The 13,542-nt window shown below is 49.7% G+C and overlaps 1 protein-coding gene across 1 annotated transcript; it reads left to right on the forward strand.

The window, feature by feature from the left end:
* The first annotated feature begins 332 nt into the window (after positions 1–332).
* vegfba (vascular endothelial growth factor Ba) lies at positions 333–11,710 on the forward strand. Its single transcript, XM_030368671.1, has 8 exons — positions 333–1,488; positions 4,021–4,072; positions 4,440–4,636; positions 5,555–5,628; positions 5,746–5,784; positions 7,996–8,079; positions 9,401–9,659; positions 10,862–11,710. The coding sequence occupies exons 1-8, from the start codon at positions 1,411–1,413 to the stop codon at positions 10,889–10,891; spliced, it is 813 nt and encodes a 270-aa protein (XP_030224531.1). The 5' UTR covers positions 333–1,410; the 3' UTR covers positions 10,892–11,710.
* Positions 11,711–13,542: the final 1,832 nt, after the last annotated feature.

Here is a 13,542-nt window from a genome sequence, read left to right on the forward strand (position 1 = left end):
GCAGGCGCACACACACACACGCACACGCACACGCACACGCACAGCAACAGACTAGTCTCGATGGGTTCATTCACATGTTCGGGGCTATACGGAGCTTGCATTCTCAAATATTCTGATTAATTATGGATCTCCCCTGAAACTCTTGTAAGATAATTGAATTATGAATCGCATAGTAAATTGAATAGCCTATACGAAAATAGCCTACTATCTAGGCTTGGATAAAGCGCACGAGTGCTGCCGTGGTTAAGAACGCTCCATTGATCTTTACCTATCCGCTACTGGTAATAAAGAGCGGCGTGTACAGACGGAGTGACGCGGTCAATAATTGACCGGCTGATCGGCAGATTGAAAGGAGGTCCTGGAGGGAGACGGCACCTGTAAGCAGCGCACCGCCGGCAGTGCGCCTGTCCCATTTTGAAAAAAGTTGGCAGTGCAATGGTTACGCGGAGTGCCATTCGTGATTGTGTTCTCAAGGGCAAACGAAACGAGGAAACCGATGGCAACAACAAATGAAGACTCCTACTTTGCCAACCTCTCCCTCTCGTTACACCTCGTGGCTTTTGCGCGACGTCAGCGAGGCCAGATGATCACCAGCCTGGTTACATTGGGAGGATAAAACTGCGAAGATGCGCATCGTGTGGATACGACATCTTTTCACACGCGTCGGGTGCACGGTGACCGAGCCGAGGCATGGGCTGTGCGCCGCCGTCTCCGTCATTCATACTGCTGCACCGTTTGTGAGCCACCGTCCAAAGAGTGGAGCGGTTCTTTACAGCGAGGATTTAGGATAACGCCACGATTGAATTGGACTCTACTTGGGAGATGTGACCGCCCCACCGGAATCCTGATTCTGACCAATAGACTCGCGTGGTCGGTTTGTTATTCCTGCCCGGCGTTTGAATTATATCAGCCGGATAGGAAGGAAGACTTAAAGTTCACTTAAGTATTGATGGATTATGGATTTATCATGGATGCATCCCATTGCCAGATCTCACATAGTTTATCCATAAGGTAAGCCATAATAGTAGGGATATACATTGGTCTTTTTAGAAATCAATCAAGCAATAGGCTGTAATTACAATGGAAAGGCTACTTTAGGCTAGACATAGGGGCACAGCCCAAACAGACCCACATCTATAACGCTGTTATAGATGTATTCCGTGACACTGACAGCAGGAAAGCCTTTATGGAGCTGGAATAAAGATCCTATGTGTTGTCTGCTGTGATAAACTTTGTAACGCTGAGGATGCCGACGCGGGCGTCCCGTCAATGAGAGGAAGGCGGGGGGATACAGCGTGGATCGTCTGCGTACTCTACCGGTCCCTGAAGACCCGGAGCCCGGCGTGAATCACCTTCGGGATTGCCCCCCCCCCCCCCACAATTTCTGCCTGCCTTCGGGACCACAACACAATGAGGATTATGCTTCAAGTTATTCTAGGAATGTTTCAATTCCTGCTCCTCACCAGACTCCCCGTGTCCCAAGCCAAGGTAGGTGAACAGTGGAGGGCATGTTCGAACATATGACGTCTATTCAGATAAAGGGGGGGGGGGGGGGACATAACGACGGGGGGCACATTTTTATTGACCCGCCCGTGGGGGGTCAAAGGGTGACGCCGGGGTCACACACTCCAGAGGGATGGCCGGCTCTATGACGCGCTTCTCGCAGCATCCTCTCGCAGCAGCCTCTCGGCCGACGCCGATATGCAAATGAAGTCACGAGCTTTCCCGCCAGGCCACAAGTGACCTGAGCTGATGAACTAATTAAGGGGCTTATGTGGGCTGTGGGCCTGGTTTGTTAGACGCCTCAGACGTGGTGTCCCTGGTGGTCTGTGATATGGAAACACATATATTCCAAAACAGTACGCTCCCTAGCACGCCGCACAAAGCCCATGTCTGCTGTTGTATGTAGACACTGGATCTACTCGGCTGATGTAAGACCGTGGATGCACTGGATGCTTTTCCTACTCCATCATAGTGAGGTAATACGTGGCAGATTGCACGTGCAGGGGCTTAGCGAACGTCACAGCCCCAGTTTCTAGATACGTTCAATGAAATTCAATTTTTTTATTTCTATATGCCTTAATCACCATTACAGTCTCAAAGGGCTTAACAGACCAAATATTTATGACACCCCCCCTGACCCAGGCCCCCCAAAGGGCAAGAAAAAACTCCCTTAATCAGAAGTGTGTGTGTATATTATTGGTAAGGTCATCACTGATATACAACCCTATCTAATTGTATTTCCATGGACCTTAGTTCAAAATGACTTGTTTTGTAGGCTGCCTTTTATTGACTTAGTGTCTGGCTGAGTGGGTGGCTCTCCGTTACTGTCGCTTTAGTCCGCGGACGGTGAGTGGACTGCTCTGGAGTGGAGACTGGGGAGTTATTAGAAGGTGGCTCGGACAGTAGACAGACATCTCCTCAGCTGCAGATGGCACGGGGCTTTTCTGACCTAAACACACACACACACACACACACACACACACACACACACACACACACACACACACACACACACACACACACACACACACACACACACACACACACACACACACACACATCCTTTGCCAGCCCCCTCTCCCTCTTTTAAAGACAGATACAATAAACACACACAAACACACACACACACACACACACACACACACACACACACACACACACACACACACACACACACACACACACACACACACACACACACACACACACACACATACATATGCATAAACACACACACACACACACACACACGCACACACACACACATACAATCCCATGAAATGACACACTGTTGGAAAAGCTGCCTGCCAGTTCCTGATACCCCACAAAATGGCCTCAGTTCTAGCTTGACTTAACGGATCAATGTGGGGCCAACCCAGGCCGAATGTTTGTGTGTGTGTGTGTGTGTGTGTGTGTGTGTGTGTGTGTGTGTGTGTGTGTGTGTGTGTGTGTGTGTGTGTGTGTGTGTGTGTGTGTGTGTGTGTGTGTGTGTGTGTGTGTGGTGGGGGACTGGGCAGTAAAAGGGGCGGAGCTGTTAAAGGGGGGCAATTGGGCAAAGTCTACATTCTCCTATGAGTGGCCTTGGTCTCCACACGCACAGGCCCTGTGTGTGTGTGTGTGTGTGTGTGTGTGTGTGTGTGTGTGTGTGTGTGTGTGTGTGTGTGTGTGTGTGTGTGTGTGTGTGTGTGTGTGTGTGTGTGGTGTGCGAGAGAGAGAGTGTGTAGAGGGAAAGAAGAAAAAGGGGAAGCTAATTCAAACGAAAAGAGTGTTTTAAATTTGCGTTTTTTAAAGAGACAGTACATGATAGGTTATGTGTGCTTACCTTGGATTAAAGTTGCAGAGGTTTGGCCCGATGAGGACTACCTTATAATCATACTTTTGTGACAGAAAAGATTTAAAATGTCAGCTATCTTTAATTATTTGTTATTTGTTTATATACTAAATACTGTCACGACACGAGTAGCTAATATAAGTGTGATTGATGCCAAGTGTGAACCAGTCCTAACAGGAAATGCTTTTCCCAGATGAGTTGAATTAGCCTTCAGAAAAGCTGACTGCCATTTCCTCGATAATTACATCACTGCTATGAAATGTTTTAAACTTTTTAGCCCAGACCCTTATTTTAATTTGACAAAGAAGATAAAAAAAGACTAACCAAAGGAAATGTGTATATGTATAAAGACTTTATTTTACTGTTCGTTACATTGTAAGTTTATCGTATGTTGTAAGAAGCCTTGTTTGCAGTCTAGCACCCTGGACAGGTCTGCTGAAGGCACCTATAGGCACCCAGCGAGCGGGCTCTCCGCGTCACAGAGTGTGGGGTGGATGGTCGAGTCATGGCTGAATCTGGTCTTGGTCACCAAACTCACACCGCCCAAACACGCACGCACGCACACGCACACACACACACTGATGGACTAGGACGCCAGGCACTGGGCCGACACTAGGGGGCGAGACTGATCACTGTCAGTGGAGGTTACCAAAATGAAATGTGTTTGTCCTGTATCTCCCTACCAGCTCGCACACTGGCGGCCTGCTGACTCCCCCAGGTCCCGAGAGGCTCGAGAAGGTGGGTTCCTCTCCCCCCCACTGCACATGATTCAGACATCAGACATCTAGGCGGTTTCATCTGCATGACCAGAATCTCCTCTCTTCCCCTGTTTGGGTTTCCCCCCTCTCTCCCTTTGACCGTAAATGTATTAGTCATTCATTCTTTTCTTTCTTTCTTTCCTCTTGTTTCTTTTCTCTTTTCTGCTGCTTTGGAATTGATGTGTAATAAAAACGAATATTACATAACCCTTCTGCTCAGCCAATCAGGACCTTTGAATCCCCGGCCTCTCTTAACACCATGCGTGTGTGCTGCTGTCGCCCCACCACTGACCGGTGACCTCCTGTCTCTCCCTGTCGGCCCCCCCCCCCCCCCCCCCCCCCCCCAGTCCGCCGCTGGATGGAGGTGTACTCCCGCAGCGGGTGCGAGCCACGGGACACCCTGGTGGAGGTGTGGCGGGAGTTGCCGGGGGAGACGCACCACCTCTTCGTTCCCGCCTGCGTGTCGGTGCGGCGGTGCGGCGGCTGCTGCTCTGATGAGGGGATGGCGTGCGTGCCGTCGCTCACGCACACGCTCACCATGGAGGTGACGCCCCCGCCCACCACCATTGCACCTCTTATGCAAAGACTGGTTGGCCATCTCTGTATGTATGTACGCAGGCGTACTCATGGGTTGAGGTTTATTTACAAAGCTCTCCTTGGATGGGTCCCCACCTACTTATGGCGTCCATCTCCTGAGAAGCCGAGGCGGCTATAGCCTGCATTCACAGGATGTTCTTGTTGGTTCCGATTGCTCGTACTGAGCTGGGGTCAAAAGTTTTTAAGTATGCTGCCCCATCAGCTTGGAACACCCTCCAGAAAGACTTAAAACTACCAGAACATTTGTCATTTGATGCCTTTGGCTCATTACTTAAGAATTTATGTGGAAATATTGGACATTGTACCTGTGTATAATTCCTCACTTGAAGTCTTTAAATTGTGTGTAAATTGTGCATTTTGTTCGCATGAAATATGTAGGTTTTGTCTGTTCTATTTTGCCGTCTTGGCCAGGTCTCTGTTGTAAAAGAGTTTTTAATCTCAATGAGAATTTTACCTGGTTAGATAAAGGTTAAATAGAAAATGTAATAAAACCCACGTGTACACAGCTTTGACATGGAGGCAGACACACACACAGTCAGCCCGCCAGTCGATGCTCAAAGGGACGGTCATTCCCTCTCACCACGCTCTAGATTTAGGCTACGCTACAAATAGACGAGTAGAAAGGCTAAATCAGGCAACGTCTGTGACGCTGTTCTGTTACCATGGCAGTAGGGACATCAGGATGGGACAGAATCCCATTTTTTGTCTACAGGAACTACGTTTGTAATGCTGAGGATGCCACCCCGGGTGTCAATCGACAAATATATGTTTAGACTCATAGTAGTGAACACCAGTACATAGTAACACACACCCATAGACACAATGTAGGGTGCTTGGAGTTTGACTCTGTGCTCTCCTGCCTTAGTTGATGAGGACCTCCTTCATGAAGCACGACCTTGTGGAACTGCCCTTCGTTGAGCACAGCCAGTGTGAGTGCAGGTAAGCATACGGTGTCAGACTAAAATGTGCGCATGCATACGCTTGCACATACGCATGCACACCACACATGTGCACACACACACAAACTCTATCCTTATACTGTTCGTTTCTGCGCAGACCCAAAGAAGATGCCCGGCTTCCAACACATACTACGAGGTAACTAGTGTTTTATCTCATCAGATCTTTTTTCTTTTGTGTGTGTTTGTGTGTGTGCGTGCATGTGTGTTTTTGTGTGTTATCAAATGATCTGTTGGACAAGCACTCCTTCTGTGATCTGTGAAAGCCTTGGCTATCTGGCCATCTTAAACAATCATAATAAACATTCCCCATGGAAGCTCTGAAGTAGTCCCACACAACAGCCCAGTTTATGTACGGCTGAAAGCAACAACCTTTTTGAATTTGCTATTGACATTAATTACGCTGTTATTGTTCACAAAAAAAGTGTAGTTGTTAAATATTTAGCATGCCAGCTTGCAATGTTATTGCAGCTAGAGATGGAAATATTAATAACCTTGAGCAGGTGAATGTAGAGAGGGACGTTTTTAAATCCCGGGAACAGTTTGTGCAGCTGCCAGGGGCCTTCCTAGAATGAATAAAACAAATACAATTATAGTGCTGGTCCCATCCACCACGCTCAGCCTTTATCCTGTTTAACGGCCAGAGGGATTCTCTAGCTGTGGTGTGCCTGCTCTACTGAGTGGGGTTGAGTTGTGGCCCCATGGGGTTGAGTTTTGGCCCATGGGGTTGAGTTGTGGCCCGGTGGGGTTGAGTTGTGGCCCGTGGGGTTGAGTTGTGGCCCAGTCTACTGAGTGGGGTTGAGTTGTGGCCCGGTGGGGTTGAGTTGTGGCCCAGGGGGGTTGAGTTGTGGCCCAGTGGGGTTGAGTTGTGGCTCAGTCTACTGAGTGGGATTGAGTTGTGGCCCGGTGGGGTTGAGTTGTGGCCCAGTGGGGTTGAGTTGTGGCCCAGTCTACTGAGTGGGGTTGAGTTGTGGCCCGGTGGGGTTGAGTTGTGGCCCAGTGGGGTTGAGTTGTGGCCCAGTGGGGTTGAGTTGTAGCCCGGTGGGATTGAGTTGTGGCTCAGTGGGGTTGAGTTGTGGCCCGGTGGGGTTGAGTTGTGGTCCAGTCTACTGAGTGGGGTTGAGTTGTGGCCCGGTGGGGTTGAGTTGTGGCCCAGTGGGGTTGAGTTGTGGCCCGGTGGGATTGAGTTGTGGCTCAGTGGGGTTGAGTTGTGGCCCGGTGGGGTTGAGTTGTGGCCCAGTTGTGAGCTCTCTGATGGCTTCTTGGGATTCCCTGCCGGTTGTTTGTATGTCGCTGCGTACCGGTACTCAGCTCCAACCAGCCAATCAGCGAACCTCATCTCCAGTGTTTATGTTGCTGCGCTTCCTGTTAGCATGTTAACATAAATAACTTAGTGTGCATAATGTTTGTGTCGTGTGTGTGTGTTCATAATATGTGTGTGCGTGCAGGGGCTGGATTTTGTAGATGATTGTTTGTATTTGTGTGTGCGTGTGTGTGTGTGTGAGTTTGTGTGTATGTATGTGTGTGTGTGTCTGTGTGTGTGTGTGTGTGTGTGTGTGTGTGTGTGTGTGTGTGTGTGTGTGTGTGTGTGTGTGTGTGTGTGTGTGTGTGTGTGTGTGTGCGTGCGTGCATAATCCCTTGTTGAGGGGACATCTGTGTGACTCTTAATTCAGCGTCCCGTGGGCATGGGCCCATCCTGTTGTCGCCATAGAGACGAGGTTATCTCTACGTGCTCCCTTGTCGGGGACAGATTCATGCATCCATGAGAGCAAATTACAACCTCTGAGTCAAATCAACTGCGTAAGCAGTTCATCAAATTACAAATGACATAATAACAAAGTTCAAAATGTATTAGTAGCTGGGAGATTGAGCCTGTTCTCGAATGGACCGAGGAGTTCAGATAAGGTTCAGAGAGATGGAGGAGACCATTTGACCCCACCCCCAAAAATTTACTTTTCATATACATTTCTTACTATTGATGAATAGTATGTTAAATTGGATTAAATAGTTCAATCAAAGTGTTATCATTATCATTTTGTATACTTATTCAAATGTATGCTACTGGTTCAAATATGATGCTGCTTATCAAATATAATTGGTTTATTACTTATCAAGTAACTTATGACCCTGCATTATTATCACACTACAATCAGATTTGAACTTCAAATTACTATCTATCTATCAGATACTATCAGATTCTATCAGAGGTTTTGTCATCAGCATCTGGAACCTTTCTTAACCAATCAGATCCTATCAGAACCTATCAGAGGCTATCAGATGCTGGCAGAACCTATTAGACACTCTCATACGATGGGTGTGTCATCTGACTGGATGGTTCTGTCTCTCCCAGGCCTCTTCTCAAGCCGGAAAGGAAAGGCCGGAAGAAGGAGAGAGGCAAATCCAAACGGAGACCAGTGGAAAACCCCATCAGAACGTATGTTTACGATCACAACCTCTTTGATTCATCAAGTTTCAGTGATATCAGTAAATCTGTATTTTGTAGATGATGGTTTGATGTCGCGCTCCGTATGCATAGGTTATTTTGTTACTTGTACGAGTATCGTCGTACAAATAACACCTATGTTTAAATATACAAACACACGCACACACACACACACACACACACACACACACACACACGGTTATATACAGGGTCATACACACGTGCACACACTTTCTGTTACTGTATGTTAAAGTTATTGTAACTATATTACATTTATGGAGCTTGACCTTCAGTCTTCGTATTATTATTATTTGCTGGAACATCCTCGGGCGGCTGTAGTCAAATCAGAAGTTTAATTCTAGATTTCTGAGCATCACCGCCATGCATTCAGACAGTACATACAGACCAAGTCTTGTTACTCACAAGAAGGGAAAGATTTTCCTCCCTCCCTCCCTCCCTCCCTCCCTCCCTCCCTCCCTCCCTCCCTCCCTCCATTTTCTTCTCACTGTGTTGCGAGGTGCTCCCTGCACAGGGGTCAGGGGGGTCTCTGCGTGGACCCAACGTCTCTCTGTGGCCATCCATCATCCAGAACAGCCCCCTTTCAGCGCACGGCATGTGTGAAATCAAACTAATTTACTTGAGAGAACCACCTGATCTCTCTCCCCCCCCCCCCTCTCCCCCCCCCCCCCCCTCTCTCTCTCTCTCTCTCTCTCTCTCTCTCTCTCTCTCTCTCTCTATGTCTCTCCATGCCAATGTTGTAAATGGTCAGCAGCAAGTCCACAAACACACACACACACACGCACGCACGCACGCACGCACGCACGCACGCACGCACGCACGCACGCACGCACGCACGCACGCACGCACGCACGCACACACACACACACACACACACATACACACACACACACACACACACACACACACACACACAAACACACACACAGACCCCCTTGCAGCTTCATTAATTATAGTCCATTAAAGCAGCCCCGGGCCCCCTGAGGTGGGCTGAGGAGTAACCAGGCACGGTTAATGGACCCACTGACACCAGCACCTTTCTCAGCCTCCGCAAGAACCAGCTCATAGGGGGGGGGGGGAGTGAGGGGGAGGGGGCTAACCTCCGGGTCAGCGCAGCCGTCTGGTGGTATGGCCGCCGCTCGGGAGGCCGGATTGAGGGGAGAAACAATCACATGAAGAGAGAAGGAAGGGGAGGAAGGAACACAGAATGCGTTGGATAACGAACCGCTGAGAAACACGCCCAGTGCTGCAGGAGCCCAGCGCGGCTAACCCATTGTGTGTGTTTGCTCTCCAGGACCGTCGTGGTTCCCAGCCCTGCTCCGCCCTCCCTGCCTCCCCCCCTGACTCCCTCACCCTCCCTCCCTCCTCCCCCGACCCAGCTCCCCTCCCCTCCTCCCCCCCCCCCCCCCGACCCCGGCGCCGTCCCGCCCGGCCTGCCGCCCCTGCGCCGGCAGGAAGTGGGCGCTGGACGGGGAGACGTGCCGCTGCCGCTGCACGCTGGCGGAGGACAACTGCGCTCTGAAGCGCCGGAGGCTCAACCCTCAGCGCTGCAGGTCAGACTCTCCTCATACCCTGATCCATGCACTAATGAGGGGGGAAAGAGCCCGCTCACTGCCCCGACAGACACCAACACACAGCCTGAGAGCGGGGGGCTGAAGTCGGCCAACAACCGTTCTAAATGGTTACAAACGAAGACCTCATCCGATAATAGCCGCCAACCACAAGCGGGTTAGGCACAGTGGCCCCTTTGGTGTTTGTTGGCGTTTGTTGGTGTGTGCTGCTAGCACACAAGCAGCAAATCAGCGCAATGGGTGGGAGGGGTGGACTATCGCCACGAGACTAGCGCCACCCGATAAGGAGGCTTATTGCATCTTGCGCAAGCGCAGAACGTACACGCTACTGTGTGGTGGACAGTAGTCTTCGCAGTGTGTTTCACACAACTTTTCTGCCGAACGGGTCAGACGAGGGGCAACGGAGTGCTCGAATAAAGGCAGTTGGTCGTTGGTTTGAGTAAGGGCTGTGTGTGGGCCTCTTAAGACCATACCCTTATCTCCTCCCTCTCTAAGTTACAGTTGTTTTGCTATGCGATTCGAATGGGTTCCCTGATGGTGTGAACACAGCAACCCGCCATAAAGCGACGACCTTTATCCGCACGCATGTGACGACTGCGAGCTACTAACGACCGCTTAATCAGAGCGTGTTAGCCCTAGCAGCCTGTTGTTGAACACAGAGCGGGAGGAAGCTGGTATCCAGCTCTCTGACGGCTGATGGGAAAGTTCACACTGAGTTTTTATAATCAGTTGGACAAACAAGGGATGATCGTGCACAGTGGTGAAGGCAGACATGGCGGACCGCAGCCCCCCCCCTCTCTCCCTAGAGCGTTTGGGTAAATAAAGCACAGAGTGCTAGCCCAGTGGCCAGCCTTATCTGCTTACACAGAGCTGGCCGGGTGTATGACAAACACAGGCCATCGCACAATCCGCTTAGCTTGTTGTACCAGGGGCTCAGCTTGTTTCACAAAGAATCAATCAACACAAACGCTACCAGTCCAGCTCTCGAAGACACTCCATGTGTACTGGATGGGTGGGTTCACTGGTTAGGCTGATCTATTCATCATGCATCTGGTTGGACCCTCCACCATGCGGCTATACATTTTGAAACGGCCATCATGGCTCATCGAAGACGTCACGCCTGGCTGTAAACAGAGGTGACCTTTCGTTTTAATGAGCTGCTGGTTTTGTCGTGTGTTTTACAGGTGCGAGGCCCTGCGAGCGTGAGCGTTTGACGTGGGGCTTTCTCCCGGTCTCCTCTTCCTCGCCTGCTCTTCCTCGATTCCTCACTTCTTCCCTGCGTCCGGGCCTCCGAGGGCGGCACGGACAGACCCCCCCCCCCCCCCCCCCCCTCCCCAGGCCGAGCCCAAAATGGACTCCTCCAAGGCCTTCTCTCGCCTCACTGGTTCAGAGGAGCTGGGAGAGGGAGCAGGCCCAGATAAAGTATTCATGTAAATACACATAGCCTCTCTGCCACTGTGTGTGACGACAGCGTGCATAGATCCACATGCCTAAGATTTATTATCCCCCCAACCCCCCGTTAAGTGGGGGGATCCAACTGCCGCTGTCCCCCGTGCCAAAGTCTAGTGGAACTTTCCATGGAACTTTCTAGCAACTGTGGCCGAGACTATGGTGGTGCAGTTAAGTAGATAAATAGAAACAAATCACTACTTCATTCCAAACCAATGTGGTGAAGCCATTAACTAATGTGCTGGGTGGTGTAGGGGACCTGTCAGAGGACATTGTTACCGTTGGATGTTAAGCAGACCACCTCACAAACGGACTACATTATACAGCCGTTGTTAGGCGCTGGCATCGCCTCCCATTCACCCACACCTCGGACACAAGGTGACAGCTCGCAGTGAGGTGCCTGGCCCAAGGACATCTGCTGGACACCTTAACTATGAAGGGCAATGATCCAGAACCCCTCTGAGCATGCATACACACACACAAACACACGCACACACACACGCGCACGCACACACACACACACACACACACACACACACACACACACACACACACACACACACACACACACACACACACACACACACACAAAGAAGCCCACACAAATTACCATGAACACACTGCCACACACACACACACACACACACACACACACACACACACACACACACACACACACACTCTCACACACACACACACACACACACACGCACACACACACAGGAAGATGAAGTCACTTTGACTTCTATGTGAAAAAGACCCGCAATTCAATGCACGCACCCTCACACACACACATACGCACGCATGTGCAGGGTTTGGGTCTGACTGGCGTGGCAGCTGGTGCCGAGCCGGAGCTGAGCTGCATGCCAGAGTGTGTGTGTGTCTGTGTGGTCCTGGATCAGGAGCGGACTCCCCAGAGCTCCAGTCCTCCTCTCCTCTCCGCTCGCCCTCGTCCCCTTAAGGACGCGGCTTTGTCCCTCCTTCCTCCCGCTCCTCCCCAGCTCTCCCGCTGAAAGAGACCGTTTGCCTCCCCGCGCCAGTGAGGAGAATGACAATAATGAGGTCTGGCGTCTGTCCACCGCGCCATATAAACAGGAGCTGGACGCACACTACAGACACACACACACACACACACACACACACACACAAGATAGTACGCACTACGCAACGCCACACTTTCAACACACACACACACACACACACACACACACACACACACACACACACACACACACACACACACACACACACACACAATCACAACCGCACCATTTTTCTCTGTCCCTCTCTCTTTCTCTGTCTCGTTCTCTTCTGATCTAGTTGTTTGCTGTTATAGCTGACACACATGCAAATGTACTGTTTAGTACACACATGCAAGCTCCCCCCCTCTCTCTCTCTCTCTCTCTCTCTCTCTCTCTCTCTCTCTCTCTCTCTCTCTCTCTCTCTCTCTCTCTCTCTCTCTCTCTCTCTCGTTTTTTCTCCCTCTACCCTTCCCTCTCCCTCTCCTACACACACACAGTGAAAAGTATGCAGGTGATTATAAGCTATTTTTTTATACCACATCAAGTTTAGGAAAATGTATGTCTTTTTTTTTATTGTGTTTATTGCGAGTTCTTTATGTAGTATGTTAATGTACCCTAAGGTTTCTATGCTATATTTTTGGTATAATTCAGTGCCACTGTTGTTCACATGTTCCATACGGCTGAGGGTCTCAACAGGCCTCCTCCTGTTGTTTTGGTTTGGTTTTGTTTATCGCTAATCCGAGTGCATAAAGAGTGACACTGGGTGGCCAGCGATGTACAGACTGGGGGGCCACGCCCAGACGGACTGGATCTAAACAGAGGGGCCACTGAAGACCTCAGACATCAGAATGTCTCATTAAAATAAGCCGTGGGGGTGATATTAAGCACGGCTCGGAGAATCTAAAGTGAGACGTTCCCAATGCAGTCAATAGGATAATATCCTATCTTTACCTTTCTTTATTTGTTTTGCTATGATTCAAACTTTTTATAGGCGCCAGGGATGGAGAGAATGTTATTCCATTCAGAAAACCACTTATTATTCTGCCGGGTCTGTTTGAACCCCGTAGTATAACTTACTGTGTTATATAGCGACAATATAGATGCGTATATATTTTTGAACATTACTGATCTGTATCCACATTGCATCATATATTGTCCACAAAACATTGCAGTGGATGAATGTTCATGAACTCTCATGTGTAAGCCCACCATGTTGGATTCATTCCTGTTTGTTGTTGATATTGTTCGGTCCACCAGTGCATCAATCACTACCTCTTGTGTTCCCATTCGTTTTTAGTCTAGACGTTACTAAGAATACTTTTTGTCCAATACCTCCAGCATTATCAATAATTTCTGATATGGATAGTGAAAAATATCTGTAGGTAAATGTGCAT

This window comes from Gadus morhua, chromosome 10 (assembly GCF_902167405.1).
Source record: "Gadus morhua chromosome 10, gadMor3.0, whole genome shotgun sequence".
NCBI lineage: Eukaryota > Metazoa > Chordata > Actinopteri > Gadiformes > Gadidae > Gadus > Gadus morhua.

What these genes read in the sequence shown, in the direction of transcription:
- vegfba (XM_030368671.1), top strand. Translation starts at nt 1,411, where the DNA reads ATGAGGATTATGCTTCAAGTTATTCTAGGAATGTTTCAATTCCTGCTC. An exon ending in TCCCCGTGTCCCAAGCCAAG is followed by an intron (nt 1,489 to 4,020) that starts GTAGGTGAACAG and finishes TCTCCCTACCAG; the next exon opens with CTCGCACACTGGCGGCCTGC. An exon ending in CTTCCAACACATACTACGAG is followed by an intron (nt 5,785 to 7,995) that starts GTAACTAGTGTT and finishes TGTCTCTCCCAG; the next exon opens with GCCTCTTCTCAAGCCGGAAA.